The 18,991-nt window shown below is 44.5% G+C and overlaps 1 protein-coding gene across 2 annotated transcripts in view; it reads right to left on the bottom strand.

Moving 5' to 3' along the window:
• Positions 1 to 18,991, bottom strand: part of Cyth3 (cytohesin 3) — a 62,676-nt gene that overhangs the window by 7,287 nt on the left and 36,398 nt on the right. The window contains exons 2-9 of one of the 2 annotated variants that reach the window (XM_048785276.1): positions 17,822 to 17,904; positions 16,093 to 16,157; positions 15,470 to 15,536; positions 10,517 to 10,635; positions 5,662 to 5,742; positions 3,000 to 3,112; positions 2,564 to 2,712; positions 1,852 to 1,964 (exon numbers count right to left, since the gene is read on the bottom strand). In XM_048785276.1, coding sequence (XP_048641233.1) covers positions 1,852 to 1,964; positions 2,564 to 2,712; positions 3,000 to 3,112; positions 5,662 to 5,742; positions 10,517 to 10,635; positions 15,470 to 15,536; positions 16,093 to 16,157; positions 17,822 to 17,904 — 790 coding nt within the window. The remainder of the gene's footprint in view (positions 1 to 1,851; positions 1,965 to 2,563; positions 2,713 to 2,999; positions 3,113 to 5,661; positions 5,743 to 10,516; positions 10,636 to 15,469; positions 15,537 to 16,092; positions 16,158 to 17,821; positions 17,905 to 18,991) is intronic. The other variant, XM_015501999.2, reaches the window with a different exon arrangement.

The following is an 18,991-nucleotide window of genomic DNA, read 5'->3' on the forward strand; positions in this document are numbered from 1 at the left end:
GCGGGCCTGCAAGGCCTTGGCCTCCGGCTTTCCTGAGGAGACAGCAGATACAGGGGCTGCGGGGCAAGAGAGCTTCAGGTGCCAATGCTGCAGAGCAGCACCTGTTGCCCAGGCAGACCCCATGCCCCACTGGCTGACCACTGAGTTGAGGCCACATTTGGGTGCATGGGGAGTTCCTGGCACCCCACCTGTGCCCAGGACAACTGCACAGAAACACAAGCGCTCTGTGCACTCCCTCCATGGCCTTCTTATCTGCTCGTCCAGAAAACACGCTACAGACACAAGAAGTCTTGTGCCTTTATTTCATTCACTTATTTATGTCTTCAGAGCCGGCCTCCTCCCCAGGAACACAGAGGCCACCTGAATGGCTGCCACTGTCCCTCAAGGGGGCACTCTTGGGCAATGCAAGAAATGGAAGGAAGGAGTTTAATCCAGTGAGTGCCCTACTTATTACGGCTGAGTGCAACTGCTGGTGACTCCAGATGCGGTCCTCCTGCTGCCCTACTCCAGGACACAAGCACCACATGACTTGGAAGGTCTGGGGTATATCTGCTGTCACTCAGGCATCTGAGTCCAAGGCTACAGCACTCAGTATTCAGGCAAAGATCCAGAATCCTTCTAAACACTGGCACAGCCAGAGAAGAGCTAGAGAGCAATGCCAAGGTTGAAGACCCCAGTGGGAACAGGCCCATGGAAACAGCCCCAGCCCATTAGCTCAGGTGGCCTGAGCCTGTCACACTGTCATCATGCAGCATCTCATCTTCCCTTCATGAAAAAATAATAAAAATCACCAGAATTCTAGCCCTCGGGTCTGACAGGCCACACAGCAATCATCTGTTCTCAGAAGTACCTCAAGAAAATACAGCAGTCACATCTTGTGGCCTTTACTGTCAACGTAAGGTAAAAATCCATCCCCCCCCCAGAGTCAAAATAACCCCTAAAAATTGCTACAATTGCCCATAAAGTGTAAGAGCCATTAGACTTGTCACCAGTGAGAAAGCCTTCAGAGCATCCCCAGGATCTTTCCAGGAGCTGTAAACATGCAGTGCTTGGTTAGTATGGGGAGACTGGTGAGGCTGTGGGACAGGCTGGTTACCAGCTTCTTCACTGCTGCAGGACCTAAAGATGGGGCGGGGGTGGGGGGTGAGCTTGTTCCCACACAGTGTCCCCATGCGTTCCTGGTCCTAGCCGATGCTGACCCTGTCCCTGGGGTGGGTGCCAATACACCACACCGTGCACAACGCTGACCCAGCAAGTCCAAAGCCAAATGGATCAGATGAATGGCAGCCACAAACCAGAGCTTCACACAGACCAACGTGGGGGAGAGAAACCGAAGGAGGAGTGAGCCGCTGGGGAGGGGAGGAAGCCACTGGGTACCTACCTCCTAACGCAGGACAAGCAGGGACAGCCCGTCACAGAACAGAAAGGTGGGAGCCACAGGCAGAAGGAAAACAACAAGAAGGCACATTTAAACCACTCGTCAAAAATCACAGCCACGCCAAACCAAGAGAAAGGCACACAGGTTCTTTGGAGATAAATGCACTTGCTTCTCGTACAGAAAACTGCCCTGGATTTACATAAATGCTAACTCAGCAGTTTTCTGGGATAGGTTGTGCAGTCCCTGCCATGGACACAGCAAGTAGGGCCTCACTCTGAAAGGCCACACTTCAGGGAAGCAGCCAACGGCCTGGCACGTGCGGCTGCTGAGAGCAGGCTTTGGCTCAACGGAATTGTCTTTTAATGTTGCTGCCAAGTGGTAAGGGGCTTTGCTACAAGGAGCTTGGGAGGACCCCACGGGAGCTGCTGCGTGGGCTGAGGGGCCACGAGCACAGGTCACACACAGCAGGCTCACCCAGCTTCAGAAGCCAGCCTTCCCGGTCTGGGTTGAAGAATGTGTGCGTCAAGTCATTCCCATCATCCTCTGGGATCTTAAACGGTTCATTCTTAATACTTTCATACAAGTTCTGTAAGGAGGAGAAACAACAGCAAGTTCAGGGTTTCAAACAGGAGAAGTAACTGCCCTTTCTCTCTCTCTCCAGTGAAGAAGGTGCATAAAGTGAGCAGGACCAAGAAAACAAAAATATGCCCAAATACGCAATTCAAAACCATGAGTCACCAGGTATGGTGGTCCCTGCCTGTAATCCCAGCTCCTCAGGAGCCTGAGGCAGAGACCCTGTCTGAAAATACAAAAATAAGTGATAAAATTAGATAAATAAATCAGAACTGCCAATTTTCATACATTTTGATAAATTTGAGGAAGGAGGAGAAACAGCAAGATGCAGTTCAGAAGCAGGGTTCTGAAGCTAGACACAGTGGCACATGTTTATGATCCCAGTGACTCGGGAGGCTGAGGTAGGAGGATAGCAGTTTAGCTTCAGCAACTCAGCCAGGCCCTGTCTCAAAATTAAAAATAAGTAAAAAGGGCTAGAGATGTAGCTCAGTGGAAAAGTACTCTTGAATTCAATCCCTGGTACCACACACACACAAAAAAAAAAAAAGAAAAAAGAAAAAAGAAAAGAAAGAAAGAAAAAAAGAGCGAGCAGCAGGGTCCTGTGGGACTCACCCTCAGCAGCTCCTCTGGGAGGTCCCCTCCCTCGTTGATGCCGCGATTCATGGTGATGAACCGCTCTGCAGTGGGTTTGTCACGCACATTGTGGTTGTGAAGGCTGGTGTTGAGCATGATGATTGCAAATGACAGTACATAGCATGTGTCTGCAACAAGTCAGTGGACAGCAGAGGGCTCAGCAGCCTGAACCAGGTGGAATTTCTACATGGAGAGTGTGGGACCCACAAGGACGACCCATGCAGGAACCTATGTGCTGGCCCTGCCACGCATGCCTCGCGGGAGGGCCCTGGGTCTACCCCCTGAAGTGGCAGCTCTCTGCAGAGTGGGATGGGTCTGATGCATAGCTACAAGCAGGACCCTCCTGGCTCAGGGAAGGCAGGTTCTAGGAACAAGCTTGAAGGGTGGGGGGCTAGGCCACAAGCTGGCCACTGACCTGTAGACTGGAAGACTCCAGGGTTGCACAGGCAGTAGCGTGAAGCAAAGGCCTCCATCATGCGATCAATTTTCTGAGCCTCTCCTGGAAGCCTGAAGCTCCACAAGAACTGCCTGTAGAGAGATGGACATTCACCCCATGGCCATGCTAAGGATGGACCCAGCCTGGAACCTAGAGCCTGCCCAAGCAAAGACGTTCTCTCCTGGCCTGAGATGCCATCCTGGCAGGGGTGCCAGCAAGGAAAGATTCAGTTTCCTTCTGCTTGGTAATTCAAGACAGGCTCACTGACTGCTCTGCCTTTTTATGATACAACCAACTCTTCAGCAAGGTCTGCTGCCACTGCCTTTAAAACATCCAGGATGCCAGCACTTCTTGCCCTTAATTGTCACCACCATCTGCACCCATCACATGGCCACATGAGCACTCCCACATCCCCATGCCTACCTCCACCCACAATGGCAAGGTCAGGGTCAGCAGGACAGACTCGATGGCCCATCCACACCATTGGGGCCACCTACAGAGTCTGTTGCTACCTAGATGGGGCAGACACACTTCTACTTTAGGGATCAGGCCCAAGGTAATCAAATGCTTCTGTTCTCAGATGTCCCTTCTCACTGAGGTCTCCATGGGGCTGCCCTACCTAAAATGGCAAGCCCTGCACCAATACTCCTGTCCCTTTCTTTGCTTTCCAGCTGCAAGGCACCCAGTACCACCTATTACCTGTCAGCCCTAAGCCCTGAAGGCAGAGATGTAGCTGTCCTGCACCTTGGGGTCCCACAGCCAGCCCGACTTCAGCACAAGGATGAGGGATGAGATTGGAACTATAAACTCCAACTAATTTCTGGACTGTCCTTGGTTGTAAGGTGCTGCTCCTGCAGTGATCAGATGCTGCTCCCCTCCCTCTGAGCTTTTCTTCTCTGCAGGTCCCATAAATGCCCTCACTCTACAGACTCCTGCCACTTGGGTCCCTCTTTTTGAGGACTTGCTTCAACAGCTTCAGACTCAATATCCTGCCTGATCCCGGGATATCACGACAGCTGGCTTGGGCTGGGCCACTGCTGACTTTCTCCCTCTTTGACCCATGTTGGTCAGCAACACACCCCCACCAGGACAAATGATCTCCTGCCCTGCTCCACAGAATGGATGGCTTCAGTTAGCCCCACACCTCTGACTTCCTCAGAATAAAAGCCCAAAGCCTCCAGGTAACTCCTCAAACTAAAGGAGCACCCAGGGGCCCCTCCCTGCTGCTTGCTCCATCAGCACACCGTCCTCGGCCCTAAGCCACCCTAGCCTTCCCTGCCACCAGCCTGAGGACCCCTTATCCTGTCTCACTTTTGCTGCCATAGCAACTAGCTCCTGATAAGCCATGAAACATAGGTTTTAGAAATATCTATTATCCCTTCTCTCTCTGCCCCATGTAAGCTCTATGGGGCACTCCCAAAGACCAGCAGCCCCACTCTCGGGCACACTGGGATAGGCCCAATGACAGAAGTGCGACAAGCCAAGCAGCACTCAAGGACCCACTGGAGTAATGCTGAAGTGGCAGCTTTCTGCCCTCTCCTGGCCTTTTGCTATGGATCAGAAACTGGCCAAAATAAATGGCACCACAGAGGTGATGCTGGCTGTGCTGTGGACGTACCCGCCACACTCCCAGGCCTGTGCCTTTCTCTGGATGAACAGTTTTCAAAAACTGAGTCTGAAAATGGAAAGCAGGGCTGCAGGCCTCCTATGTCTGCGCACCGTCAGTGCACGGCTCAGCCCCGGGTTGACCCTGTGTTATGAGCATCACACAAAACACCACGCATATTTCAGTCTGCAGCTGAAATGAGGCCACAATGTAATTAAGACCATGTAAATAAGACCAGAGTACACGGAAGGAGGTCTAGAATGTGAACAGACAAGACATGGCTATGATAGCCTCAGCTCTGGAGCAGGACAGGTGGCTCCCACCAGAGGCCTGTCCCTGCCGCTGCTTCCTACATAGGTCAGTGGGTCAGAATTAGTACCTAGACCAGATGAAGAGCCATGCCACCCAGCCAGGACACAACAGATAAAGACAAAGAGACAGCCACCAAGATTGCAGGGCCAGCTGTTCAAGTGGGCATTCAGGGAGTATACTGTGGGTGCCAACAGGGCTGCACAGAGTGTCTAAGCACTGTCCTCCTCCATCCACCCTGTGTGACTCAGAATGACACTGGCTTTCCTTAGACAAGACAGGCCAGAGTGTGGCCTCTGATGGTGGGAGATCTACATCCTCCTGGGAACAATAAGGGTAACCCCCTTGTGCTTGGTGCTCAAGGCCAAGTCTAGTGGAAAATGGGTTGGGGTGATGTTAAGGTCACACCAACTAGAGCATGCAGCAGATATGTGAAGAAAACACACACACACTCCTGCATGTCATTCAAAATGATGGACAACAAAGAAACCACGAGCAGGATGCAGAACTGGAAGTTACAAGGAGGAAAGAGTGATTTGCATCCCTGTGTGCATGTTCCAATTCCTGTACAGGGCTGCAGAATGTCATGCAGCAGAAGGAACATGGGAATGAGCAGCCAGTGTCTGTAGGACTTGCAGGCTCCCTCTGAGTTCCTTGGAGTGAATCAACAGCCACTACTGCTCATGACTCCTCTGGTCTATGCCCAGGGTGCAGCCAAACACTAACCTTAAGGCTTGTACAAGGTTGAGATCAGCAAATTCATGGAGTTCCACAAAAGCCTGAAGAACTTTGATATTAAATTCATCCCTAGGAAAGAGTGGAAATAAATTCAAGTCTAATGTATGTTATCTCAATGACTTCAAAAAAAAAAGACATGTCCTACAGCAAGATTTTGCAATTTTAATTTTATATGACTACAAGTGAAAATTGTCCTCTTACTATAAAATTTGTTCTCAGGCTTAAAACAAAACAGAATTAATAGGATTTTAGGAGTGTACTTTCATAGTAGGTAAGAGTCAGGAAGAAGAACATTAAAATCTCCCCAAAGGACAACCATCATGGCCAATCGGTTCCACTTAGATGCCAAGCTGTGAGGCCTACCCAGTGCTTAGTGTGCACCCTGAAACCTTTAAAATGGCCCCATGAGCAAGGCCTATTATTACCCCCATTTCACCAATGGGGTTTTTTTTTTTTTTTTTTTTTTTTAAATATTTATTTCTTTTAGTTATTGGCGGACACAACATCTTTGTTGGTATGTGGTGCTGAGGATCGAACCCGGGCCGCACGCATGCCAGGCGAGCGCGCTACTGCTTGAGCCACATCCCCAGCCCACCAATGGGGGTTTTGAGGCTCAGAAAAGTAAATTAACTTGCTCAAGGCCATGAACCATAAGGTACAATACTGGGCTCAGAAAGCAAAGCTTGGGAAAGAAACAATACCTTGTATTAGCTTTTAAAAACTAATCATGAAAATAAATGACAACAAAAAGGAAATGACTTAACAATGTATGCCATTGGCTCTTAACTGAAGGATGCTCCACAGGACCTGGTCACAAGATATATTGAGGATACCCCAAGTATCAAAATGCTGGGGTTCTACCTGCGCCCACCACTGGCCACCTGAGGGTAGCAGAGTGTTGGAATTAACGTAGGCCAGTATTCTCAAAACACTTGTACTTTACAAGAGACACCTGTGACTTGCCCTAGTTGAGAGAGCCTACAAAATGCAGCCTGGCCAGCATGGTGGCATATGCCTGTAATTCCAGCAGCTTGGGAGGCTGAGGCAGGAGGATCGCCAGTTCATAGGCAGCCTCAGCAAAAAGCAAGGCACTAAACAATTCAGTGAGACCCTGTCTCTAAATAAAATACAAAATAGGGCTGGGGATGAGGCTCAGGGTTGAGTGCCCCTGGGTTCAATCCCTGGTACTAAAAAAATGCAGCTTGAAAACCAGTGTTCACTCTCTAGGCAAGTTCACTGACTGTGTCAACACCACAGCCTATGCCAGCGTCAATACTAGACATGGCTGTGGGCAAGTGCCATCTGTTCACAGGCAGCTCCCCCATCTGGGGCTTGCGGGGTGAAAGAGGGAGGGAAGGATAAGTGCAAGGGCACCAAGGTCATGTCCCAACTTCTCTCCATCTTTCTCTTTGGGATCTGCATGTGGAAGGTGTGGTGTTGCAGTCTCTGATGTTGTTTCAAGGTCCTGATGGCTCCTGTCTGTCCCAGGAGGGCAGTGACCACAAAGACCCTGTCCTAGGAGACAGGAAGAAAAACTGAGGATCCAGCCCTGTCTGACAATGCACCTGTCAGCTGGTTCCCACTAAACTGGCACAGTGGCACAGTACAGGGCACACTCAGAGTGAAGGTCTGTGGGTATACATGCCTGCTGTTGCTGAGTGTGGGAGGAGGTAGCATCAGCTAGGTTACGGGGATAGTGAGTGGCAGGCCTGTGACCACATTAGCCACTGCCACCTCAGGGGTCAGTCTTAGAGATATAAAGGCAAAACCCCACTGCCAGAAGGATGCCTGAGCTCCACAGAGGGAGCAAGCTTGCCTGTCATGGCTCACAAGTTGGTGCAAGCTGGTGTGAAGCACCCCAAATGCAGGTGTTGAATATAAGGTGGGATTCCCATCACTCCTCTTCCACCAGTCCCCTGTTCCCTACTCTGAGATGGAGCAACCAAATCTCAATCTTTGCCTTACCCTCTTGGCTATCCACCACCATGCCATGTGGATTTCAATACAGGCTGAACATCTCTAATTAAAAGATCTAAAATCCATTATTTTTGAGTATCATTGGTGCTCTGAAAGTTTAAGAATTCAGGGAATTTAGGATCTTGGATATGTCCTAGATATGTCCTTATTATATTTATATATGACTTGCAGATATCTTTCTCCTAAAGGACTATCTCTTTACTTTCTCATTGATGTCATCTGAAGCACAAAAGTATTTCTGTTGTTTGTACTTTTGATGTTGGATCTAAGAAATCCTGGCATAATTCAAGGTTATGAATATTTACCTGTATGTTTTAAGTGTTTTGTGGTTTTGCTTCTTACACTTAGATCTTTGATCCATTTTAACTGTACTGGTGAGGGGTGCAACACCATTCTTTTGCATGTGGTTTTCAGTTATCCCAGCACCATTTGTTGAAAAGACTATTCTTACCCCAGTGAATTGCCTTGGAAGTCTTATTCAAAGTTATTTAACAGTAAATATTAGGGTTTTTTTTTATTCTAAATTATATTCTATGACCTTCTGTATGTCCATCCTTACATCAGTACCACATTCTCTTGATTAGTGCAGCATTAGTCTATTTTGTAATCAGGAAGTGTAAGTTCTCCAAATCTGTTCTTCTTTTCTTTTTTAAATAACTTTATTTTGTGTATTTATTTTTATGTGGTGCTGAGGATCAAACCCAGGGCCCTTTACATGCTAGGCAAGAGCTCTACCGCTGAGCCACAACCTCAGCCCTCCAAATTTGTTCTTATTTAAGACTGTGGCTATTCTGGATCCTTGAAGTTCCAGATGAATTTTACAATGAGCTTGCCAACTTCTGCAAAGAATTCAGCTGGAATTCTGATAGGGAGTGCATTTGATCTACAGATCAATGTGGAGAGTATTGCCATTTTAGCAATATTAAATTTTCTGACCCATGAACATGAGCTGTCTTTCCATTTTTTTATCTTTTCTTTTTAACAATGTTTTAGTTTTCAGAGTAAATATTTTGTGTATCCTTTGCCAAACATATTTCTAAATATTTTATTATTTTTACTGTTATTTATAATGGAGCTGTTTTCTTGTTATCCTTTTCAGTTTGCTAATTGCTACTGAAACCCATCTATAATCCAGCTACTTGGGAGACTGAAGTTGAGAGCCTGAGAAACTTAGCAGACTCCTGTCTTAAAATAAGAAATAAAAAAAAGCTGAGGGTGTATCTCAGTGGTAGAATGCCCCTGGGTTCAATCCCCGGTACTGAAAAAAAAAATTCAGTTTTGTATATTAATTTTGTATCCTGCAATCTTACTGAACTTGTTCAGTTTTAATAGTTTTTCAATGACCCCCTTCAGATTTTATACACATGTGGATCATGTTATCTACAAATAAAAATAGTTTCATTTGCCAAGTGTGATGATGCATGTCTATAATCCCAGCAGCTTAGGAGGCTAAGGCAGGAGGATTGCAAGTTCAAAGCCAGGATCAGAAACTTAGTAAGGCTCTAGGAAGTTCAGTGAGACCCTGTCTCTAAATAAAATATAAAAAGAGCTGGGGATATGGCTCAGTGGTTGAGTGCCCCTATGTTCAATACCTGGTACCAAAAAAAAAAAAGAAGAATTAATTGTATTTCTTCCCAGTGTGGATGTTTTTATTTTCATTTTCTTGTCCAACTGCCCTGGCTAAAAATGCCAGTACCATGTTGAATAGCACAGTGAAAGCCAACATTCTAGTCTTGCTCTTGAACTTAATTATGCTAAGCTACTTTTCACAGGTGCCCTCCATCCTGTTGAGGAATTTCCTTTCTAGTCTTAGTTTTTTTGAGTGTCTTTATCATGAAAAGCAGTGTTGAACTTTGTCAAATGCTTTTTCTGCAGTTATGGGAATGATCATGAGTCAGATTCTTTATTCTACTGATATATTATATCTTTGACTTTTGCATGCTGAATTAACCTTGTACTGGTGGAATAAATCGCATTTGGTGTGTAATCCTTTTTATTTATTGTTAGATTTGTTTCCTAAAAAATTATTTTTTAAAAAATATTTTTAAGTTGTTGATAGGCCTTTATTTATTTATTTATTTATTTTTATTTATATGTGGTGCTGAGAATCGAACCCAGTGCCTCACACATACCAGGCAAGTGCACTACTGCTGAGCCACAGCCCCAGCTCCCTAAAAAATTATTGAAATATTGTATTTCCATATTCTAAGAGATACTGGCCTGCAGCTTTGTTTTCTTGTGATGTCTTTGGTTTTGGTCTCAGGTAGTAGAAAGCTCACAGAATGAGTTGGGGAATGTTCTTCTGATTAAGTATTTTTAATAAAAAGCTGGAAACAGAAACGATCTGATTGAGCAACCACTGGGCTTTTAACAATATTCTCTTTGGCCCTTGACAAGTCTATTTAGGCACACTTGGCATGTACTGCTTAAACCTCTGCTAAGCACAGTAAGTGGACTGTTGGTGAAAAAGGTTGGGAAAGTAAGTTTGACCTGCTGCTTTCTACTTTAAATATGAACAATCAATCTTACCTTCATTCACACCCCACGTGATATGGGGAAGAAAATCACTGAGACATCTGGGGTATTTATGGGCCAAACTTCAGAAGACCAACCGGTTATTCAAGATTTTGAGAAAGGCAGCAGTGCTGTCAGTTGTCTCGATTCCCCAAGGGGCACAGATCTCACCTGGACCCAAGTGCCCCCATACCCATCCTACCACACAGTACACAAGAGGAATAATTGACTGTACTAGGTTCCCCCTGTATGGGGGTCAGCACATGCAACCCATGCTTGTGGCTAAGGAGCTGCAAGAACCCCAAAATGGAGGGTAGGCCCAGGTGCAGCTGCCCATCCTCCTTTAACTTACCTCTCACCCAGATAGTCCCCAATGACAGTCTTATTTAGGCCTTCTCCTTTATAGAGGAACTGGGCGACGTCTTCTGGGGAACTCTGTAGCAGGTCATTCTCTATTAGAAACTGAATTCCCTGAAGATCATAAGACAGAAAATGATGATTAGAAGTGCCACTCAAACTTAATTTTCAAGGATGGAATTATATTCATTTGGTCAGAGCAAAAATACCAGAGACCCACTAAACTTCTGACTTTCACAGTACCATGCTACATTTCATCCAGCCAAGAAAAGCACATACCTCCACCCTGGGAACTAAACAGGTTAAAAGACAGATAAATGGGTTGCTGAACAAACCACTTTAAGTGATTGTTAGATATTCTAAAAGCAGATGTAATGTAATAATGATGTTGGATTTCTTAAGCCTGGGAAATGATTTGTTTTGTGTCGGGGTACTCCTCACATGAGATGGATGCTGCTGGCTGGGCAACCTAACACCCAACCTAAATGCCTTTCTCTCTCTCATCCTACACTAGATAATCACTCTCTCAGCTGCCCTTGAAATTCAAAATGACCTTGTTACCACAGATTTGACCAAATAGTCATAAATGAAGCCCATGACAAACAGCTGGGAAACATTTTGATTTCCTGGTAAAAGAATTCCCAGGAGCTAGCACTGCTCTTCTTCCTTCTTCCTGGTTTGTACAAGGATGTGATGACCTGAGCCAGAGCAGCCATCATATGAGGGAAAGGCTAAGATGAGCACAGACACCTTGTTCCTGTCACTTAGGAGCCATGGACTACATAGCAGCTATGTGAGAAGATAAATATCTATTGTATAATCAAAAGGCAATTTTTTTGGCTAAAATTTCTGTTACCTGAGACCAAAAACACATTAACTGATATGCTACCACTGATCTTACACCAGCTGAAACTGATGCATACTTTAAGGACCTACAGAGCAGAGCTGACAATTTCAAAAAGCAAGAAGCTACCTCTAGCCTGACCCAGTTGCGCTCTGTCTCAGGGGAACCCCAGGGACCCAACATGATAGCAAAAGTTTCTCTCTGGCACAGTTTCAGAGCTGGTTCCAAGATGCACATTGGCCAGGCCAGTAAGGGAACAGGGGATTCTGGTATCTATCTGCCAGGAGGCTGTTCCTACCAATTTAGACAGGCTTTTCTAGCTAAAATTCCCAGGCTCAAGGCCAGGCTTCCTCATACCCACATAGTCCATCTGGAGATTTTTTTTTTTTCTCAAATACATGATTGTCTATAGCAGTCTATTTTAGAGTCTCCAAAAACTGGAAAAATCAACCAATAATAAGGCAGATAAACAGGGCTGGGGTTGTAGCTCAGTGGTAGAGCGCTTGCTTCATATGCGTGTGGTACTGGGTTTGATCCTCAGCACCACATAAAAATAAACAAATAAAATAAAGATATCATGTCCATCTACAACTAAAAGAAAAATACATATTTTTTAAAAAGGCAGATAAACATGTTCTGATGGATACATGATGAAATAATAACTACAATGAAATGGAATGAGCACTCATTACCATGAAAGCTTCTCGCAGACATGAAATACAGGAGCTTATTTGTTTGGTACTGGGGATTAAACCCAGGGTAGCTTTACCACCGAGCTACATCTCTGGCCCTTTTTATTTTATTTTTAAAATATTTGTTTATTTACCTATCTATTTATTTATTTATTTTTGGTGGTGCTGGGGATTGAACCCAGGGCCTTGAACCCAGGGCCTTGTGCATGCAAGGCAAGCACTCTACCAACTGAGCTATTTCCCCAGCCCGAGAATGAGTGAGTATGAATGTGTATCCGGAATCGGCTAGCTCCCTGCCCTGGCCATGTGAGGATTCAGTAACAAGGCAGCTGTCTGCAATCTGAAAGAGGGGCCTCACCAGGCCCCCATCATGTTAGCACTCTTGTCTTGTAGCCTTGTAGCCTCCAGCACTATGAGAAAATAAATACCTGTTGTTTGAGCCATAGTCTATAGCCTTAGTGAACCCAAACTAAGTGCTACAGCCATAAATCTCTGAAACCATGAACCAGTCTAAAAGCAAATAATTTTGATAATTTTTCATCCACATTGCAGGCTTAATGTGCCTCTACATTTACTGAGCAACATGATTACAAATAAGTTGTTGAACAGAACCAGTTAAATTAGTATAAAAATGTCTTTTTGGTGAAAAGGGACACAAATGAAGCCTATTCAGCAATTTGCCACAACCTGATTAAATCCTAAAAGGGACATAAATGAAGCCTGTTCAGCAATTTGCCATAACCTGATTAAATCCTTACTTCCTTGGATGTGGCGAGCAGCCACCTTGTGAACACTGGATTGTCTGGATTCGGAGCTCTCTACCAACCAACCACAGGGTCCCACCCAGCTCAGCAAAGTAGTAAGTTTATGGTTTGGACCTGAAATGTCCCCCCAAAGTGCATGTGACCTAAGAGGCAGCAGTGTTCAGAGGTGGGGACTTTGAAAGATGACTGGATGATGAGGGCTCTGATCTCCTCAATGGGTGAATCCATTGCTGAATTCATAGTTTAATGGACGCTTGGGAGGCAGTGGAAACTTAGGGGTAGGACCTAGTCAGAGAGAGTTGTCCTTGGCATGCCCTTGAAGCCTGTATCTCCCCAGCCCCTTCTTCTCTCTGCTTCCTAGCTGCTGTGATGTAAGCAGCTCTGTGTTCCACCACACGCTCCCTGCCATGATGTTCTGTCTCACCACAGGCCCACAGCAATAGGGCGAAGCGATCGTGGACTGAAACTTTTGAAACCATGAACCAAAACAAACCTTTCTTCCTTTAGTTTTTCTCAGGTATTTTTCACAGCAATGGAAAGCTCAGTAACACAAGTGGTTATAGGCACTGAGTCATGAGTCTTCCTTGCTCATGATAGTGGGGTGTTTCTTAATTGTCCTGCGCTTTTTCCCAAACTGTGAGACAAGAATTAAAATGGAACCTCCCTACTTTATAAGGTTGCTGTAAGGATTAAGTATATTAATTAAAGTGCTTCCTTCACATAGTTCCTGGAAAACAGGAAGTTCTCAGTGTTAGCCCTTATTATAAATCTGACACATGGTACATGAAAAGTGAGAGGACAAGCAAGAACCCACAGAGAAGATGTCAAAAGTATGAGGTAAGTTCACATTCATGAAACTGAAGCCTGATGCACAGGGGTAGCATCACTTTAAGAAACAAAATCAGTGTTTATTTATCTGCATGTTCATGAGACTTGAATTTATTTACAAGAGGAATAATTGACTGTACTAGGTTCCCCCTGTATGGGGGTCAGCACATGCAACCCATGCTTTTGTAGCAGAGTATGCTACACTGTGCTATACTTGGGCCCCTTTAAACATGAAGTCCAGTTTCAAAACATTCACCTTTGCAAAGCACCCTGGGATATTTCCCAATGCTTGTGAAATCTGCTGATAATTTAACTCAGTAAACTCAACTTCTAAAGGAAAACAAAAACAAAAACTTACTAACCCCAAAAATGGAATCATTACCAAATGCACAAAAATCATTCCAATTGACAACTCCATTCCATTTTAGAGTTGATTTATGCCTCAAGAGCAGAGAATTAGAAAGCAACTGGAAATTTTTTATGGTGGCTAGAGTATACCAGTTGAACAAAAACCCTATTGCAGCTGTAGATATACTAAGCTCTAAGAAAATCCGAATCTGCAAATCATGCACAAGGAACGATGATATACATTTTTGGGGGGAGGAGGGGGTTGTTTGTTGTTTCAAGACAGGTCTCACTATGTTGCCAAGGCTTGTCTCAAACTCATGGTCTCAAGTGATCCTACCAACCTCAGCTTCCCAAGTAGCTGGGATTTCAGGCATATGCCACCATGCCCAGCTTGATAAATATTTCTTCAAAAATGATTTGCAATGGAATTTGTACTTACAAAAAGTGAGTTTACAAACCTTAGACCTTGTACAATGTATTTCCCGCAAGAAACATTTACTGGGGCTGCGGACATAGCTCAGTTGGTAGAGTGCTTGCCCTGCATGCACAAGGCCCTGGGTTCAATCCCCAGCACCACCAAAAAAATAAAATTAAAAAAAACCCAAACAAACAAATTTACTAATTTGTTTAGAAGCTCAATATCAGAATAAGCAAAGAGAAATAAATGAATACCAATCTTAGACCACCAGCAATGAATAAACCAGCTCTTCAGTTAGACCTTCCATGGGATACCTATCCTCTCCTCCACCATGAGCCTTTGTGACTAACGCAGGTCTACTCTTCTCTTTCAAAACCAAAACAATGTGACAACTGAGTCATGTGTTCTAAGAAGCTTTACAGATTCTGCCATATCTTTTAGTTCAATCTCAAAAACAAGAGGTTTCATTGTTTTGGGGTGCTTGCCTAGAAAATCCAACTTGAGGAAAGAACAAGGTATTCATTTCAATCAGGAGAATTCCGTGTTATTTCACGGAGGCACCTTTCCCTTAGGGACAAGACAGGGATAAGGTCCTCTTACTTGAACTCTTCAGCCCACCTGACAACGAAATCTACAAACACTGTGCACCTGGACTCCACTCGCACCTCTGCCCTCATTGATCACAAAAGTCCCTGTGAGAGGGCCTAGCTTCTTAGGAAGATATAGGGAGATAAACCTTGAGGGCAAGGGCCCTGCAGGGTCCCATGGCCGGGGAGTGGTTCCTACTAGTTACCTGGAGTCGCGTGTGTTCTTGGAACTCACACAGCAATAAAAGCCTTTCTGCCTGGAAATCAGCTCAACAGGCTGCTGCTTCTGCTTCACCCTGCTCAGGAACAGCCAGACCTCCCCTCCCTGCTTTTGGTTTTTATAAAAATGTAATGTTAATCCCATCTTTTTTATGAGGTGATACAGCCGCCTCTGTCCCAAGGGAGATAGCCATTAAAGCTGAATAATCAATCGTTCACATGCCAGAAAACCGAAAGTATTCTCTTACCTTTTTGGGGTCCATGTTGAATTTCTTTCTTCCCATGGCTATTTGTTTGTTCCTCTGAGTAGTTTTGCTATTCATTTGAAATAATTAAAAAATCATTAATAGGTACATTCGGAGAACACAGCATTTCACACAACACAGCCCAGTCACAGCCCTTCAGCACATCTTCCCTCTCACGACAACAACACAGGACAACTCAACAAAGTAAAAAGCATGGGTACGCTTGGGGAACTCTGGCTCTTTTTAACATATGATAACTTGAGACATACTTCTTCAGAAAAAAATAATGAAAAATAGCAACTTTTTTTTTAAATAAAAAAGCACAGTTTCTTATGATACAGAAAATTTATTTCTAGGTAGTTACTTCTGATTGCTTGTGCTTACTCCCAAACTTACAAAGGTAGACAAGGTCTTAGAGGAAGTAAACGGCAGAGCTGCAGCCCTGCCTCCCAGGAGGGGGAAGGAGCCCGGGACAGAAAACTCAATGAACAACTCCAAAGGCCCCCACAACCCAGGCCTAGTCCTCTCACCCCTGCAGCAAACACCAGTTGGCAAGTTCAGCTAGAGAGTGGAGGTGGGGAGCAAAGAGATGAAGCAACTTGAAAGCGCAGCCATAAACTACTTACCTCTCCTCCACAGAGGTTAAGTTGTCAATCTCTGTCATCACTTCTGCAATTTCATATTTTAGCCTCTGCCAAAAAAGAAGGATTTGGGGGTCGCAGGGTGTCTTAGCCTTCTTCCACCTAGGCTCAGGCACGTTTTAACCTTGTAGATACCACCTTCCCAGAGGGCTCACTGGAGCATTGCAGGTACCACAGGTACCAGCACCCGATACCTCAAAGTCAGAGCCAGCACTGCTTAGGAGAAAACAAAATGATTTGTCTACCCCTTGTTGGATGACAGATGAGAGAGGTTCACTAGGCAGACTCTAGAGTACTTGTGTGTAAAGTTAAGAAGGAATGTGGAAGAATATTAGAGGTGTAAAAAGGAAGCCTATCCAGCAAAAAGAAGGCAGCAGGTCCCTAGTCCCTGGAAGTATAGCCACTCCCCACGACCTGGCATGGCTTGTGTGCCTTCCCCATGCTGCCTACATTCTCGGGAGACCAGGGGGATGTTGAAGCTCAGACACTTTCAGGTTAGCACTGAGGTAGTTTATCAGCAGCTTATCAGTGACAGAGTGATTCTTGTCACTCTGTCAGGGACAGGGTCCAGAGGGTAAAACCAGATCTGGATCCCTAGGACTCAGAGACCAGAGACATCAGAGGGAACAGACTCCCCTTTCCATTAGTGTGTCCCCTACTGGCTGAGAGGCCCTGGACAGTATCTTAGTTTCCATGGGCCTCAGCATTCTCACTGATGGAATGAAGTAGAGTTAAATTAAGATATCATATTAATTAGGAGTATAATTACTTGTATACAAATAATATAAATTTTTATTCTTCAACTAAAGGACTTATTCTGGGTTACAGGATTTTTCCAAGAATAAAGGATAACCTTAAAATGTCTATAAATTACCTTTCAAATACAAAGAAATTTCTATTCAGGGCCCTATTATTTTGTGTGCCAAGAAAATCAGACTTAAAAGTGAGTTCCTAGAAAGGAGTCATTGTCTGGGATAAGACCTGGCCCTGCAGCCAATGGCCTTTGAGCCATATTTATTCTGGCAGTGACAATGACTAGGAAGCTTCTTAAGAGGAGCCAATGATTGACTTTTCCAAGCAAGCCCCACATGGAAGGAGCCCAGAGGCCTTGTGAATAGTTTTTGTAGAAATCACAGACACCTCAGCTCTGAAATTGTGGCTTTGTTCATTCGCCCCTCCTAAGGGACATCATTTACCCTGTCCTGAGTAAAGTACACAAGTGTGAGAGGGACATTGTTTATTCATCTGTTTGTCATTTATCTGTTTCTCCTACCACCTAGTAGGTACACAGCTGGAAACCAATATATGTTTGACCATTCATTCAAAGGATATCTGAGTGCCAAAAATGTACTAGGCAACGTTCTATGTGCTCAATATATTGTATATGATCAAGATCTTACCATAAGATTTTAGAGGACAATGCTCAGCAGACCTGTGCTGCTGTTTAAACCTGCCACTGTGACTCTGGAGCTGCAAGCTGACTGCTGCAGACTTCAGACTCACTGTCTCCACTTCTGTCCCAGAGTCTGCATTGTCTGACCTAGACAGCTTTTGCTTCTCCAGTTTAGACAACTCTTTTGCTTGGTCTCTTGATGTAGTTCTCACAGCCATACACTAAACACTGATTTTCTATTTTTTCCTGAAGCAACTTCTTATTCATTATTACACCCAAAAGTAAAAACCAAGAGTTTTTTGGTTTTGTTTTGTTCTTTACCTCAATGTCATCAATAAGTTCCTTTTTTCTTCGACGAATGTCCAAAAGTTCTTCTCTCTCTTCTAATGAGAGGTCTTCAGGCACTGAAAAAGAAAAAAAACCAAACAGTTCAACAATACTTTTCCGTGTCTGACAAGGCTGGAGATGGAGGACTGGCTAAAAGGCTGCTTAAGAAAACTACTGATCCTTTCTTCTCATTCCCTTCACTGAAGAACATTTATTTCTTGAGTAAAACCAAAAGGTTAGGGGACACCAAACACAGCTGAGGGCACAGGTACTTCATAAAACTGAGGGTGAGCTAAATGCTGAAGTCTCCCAGTCTTCCCCATGGGGCTCCCAGACTGCAGACCACAAGACTCCCGCAACCCAAACTGCTCTGACTAGAGGTGTGGAAGGTCTTCTCTGCATCAGCTGAACAGCTTCAGGTCACAGATACTGAAACTGAGAGGGAAGCACCCACCACCTGCACACCCGTGTCGCCCAGTAGGGAAACTTGGTCAGCTGCCTTCCTGCTACATTCATAGCTCCCAAACAATTCTTAGTCATTCACTCTCAAATGTGGGTAAACCTCTAACACGTAAAATACATACCAAAACAGACACATGAAAGCTAAGAGAGGTCAAAGTGGTTACAGCCTGGGGAGTAAGACATGAGGAAGGGACAGTAGTGTGGGTCTCCCAACCCAGCCCCATGACAAGCTTCTCTAGTACACACTTAACTGATAAATACAAAAATGTATTTCACTCACACCAGATTGGGTTGTGTAGAAAACAAGAAAGAAAAAAAAAAAAAAAACTGCTGGGAATGTACATTGGCACAGCCTCTTTGGAACACAATTAGGTACTGTTTATTAACATCAAAGATGTGCATGCCATAACCTAGCAACTTTACTTCTAGGGATATGTATGTGTAACTAATTTAAAAAACATATTTTTGTACATATACATATATACATACACATGTTTTATATATATACACATACACATAGATATATGAAAAACTCTGTAGCAAAGTGACAGAGAATATGCATAATAAAAAATAAGCACATTTTGTACATAATAAAAAAAGAAAGGAAATAATCTAAATGCCTATCCAGAGTAGAATGGGCAAATGTGTTGTTGGATTATATACACAATGAAATCCCAAACAGCAGTGAAAATGAATAATACA

Source organism: Marmota marmota, unplaced genomic scaffold (assembly GCF_001458135.2).
Source record: "Marmota marmota marmota unplaced genomic scaffold, marMar, whole genome shotgun sequence".
In the NCBI taxonomy this organism is placed as follows: domain Eukaryota; kingdom Metazoa; phylum Chordata; class Mammalia; order Rodentia; family Sciuridae; genus Marmota; species Marmota marmota.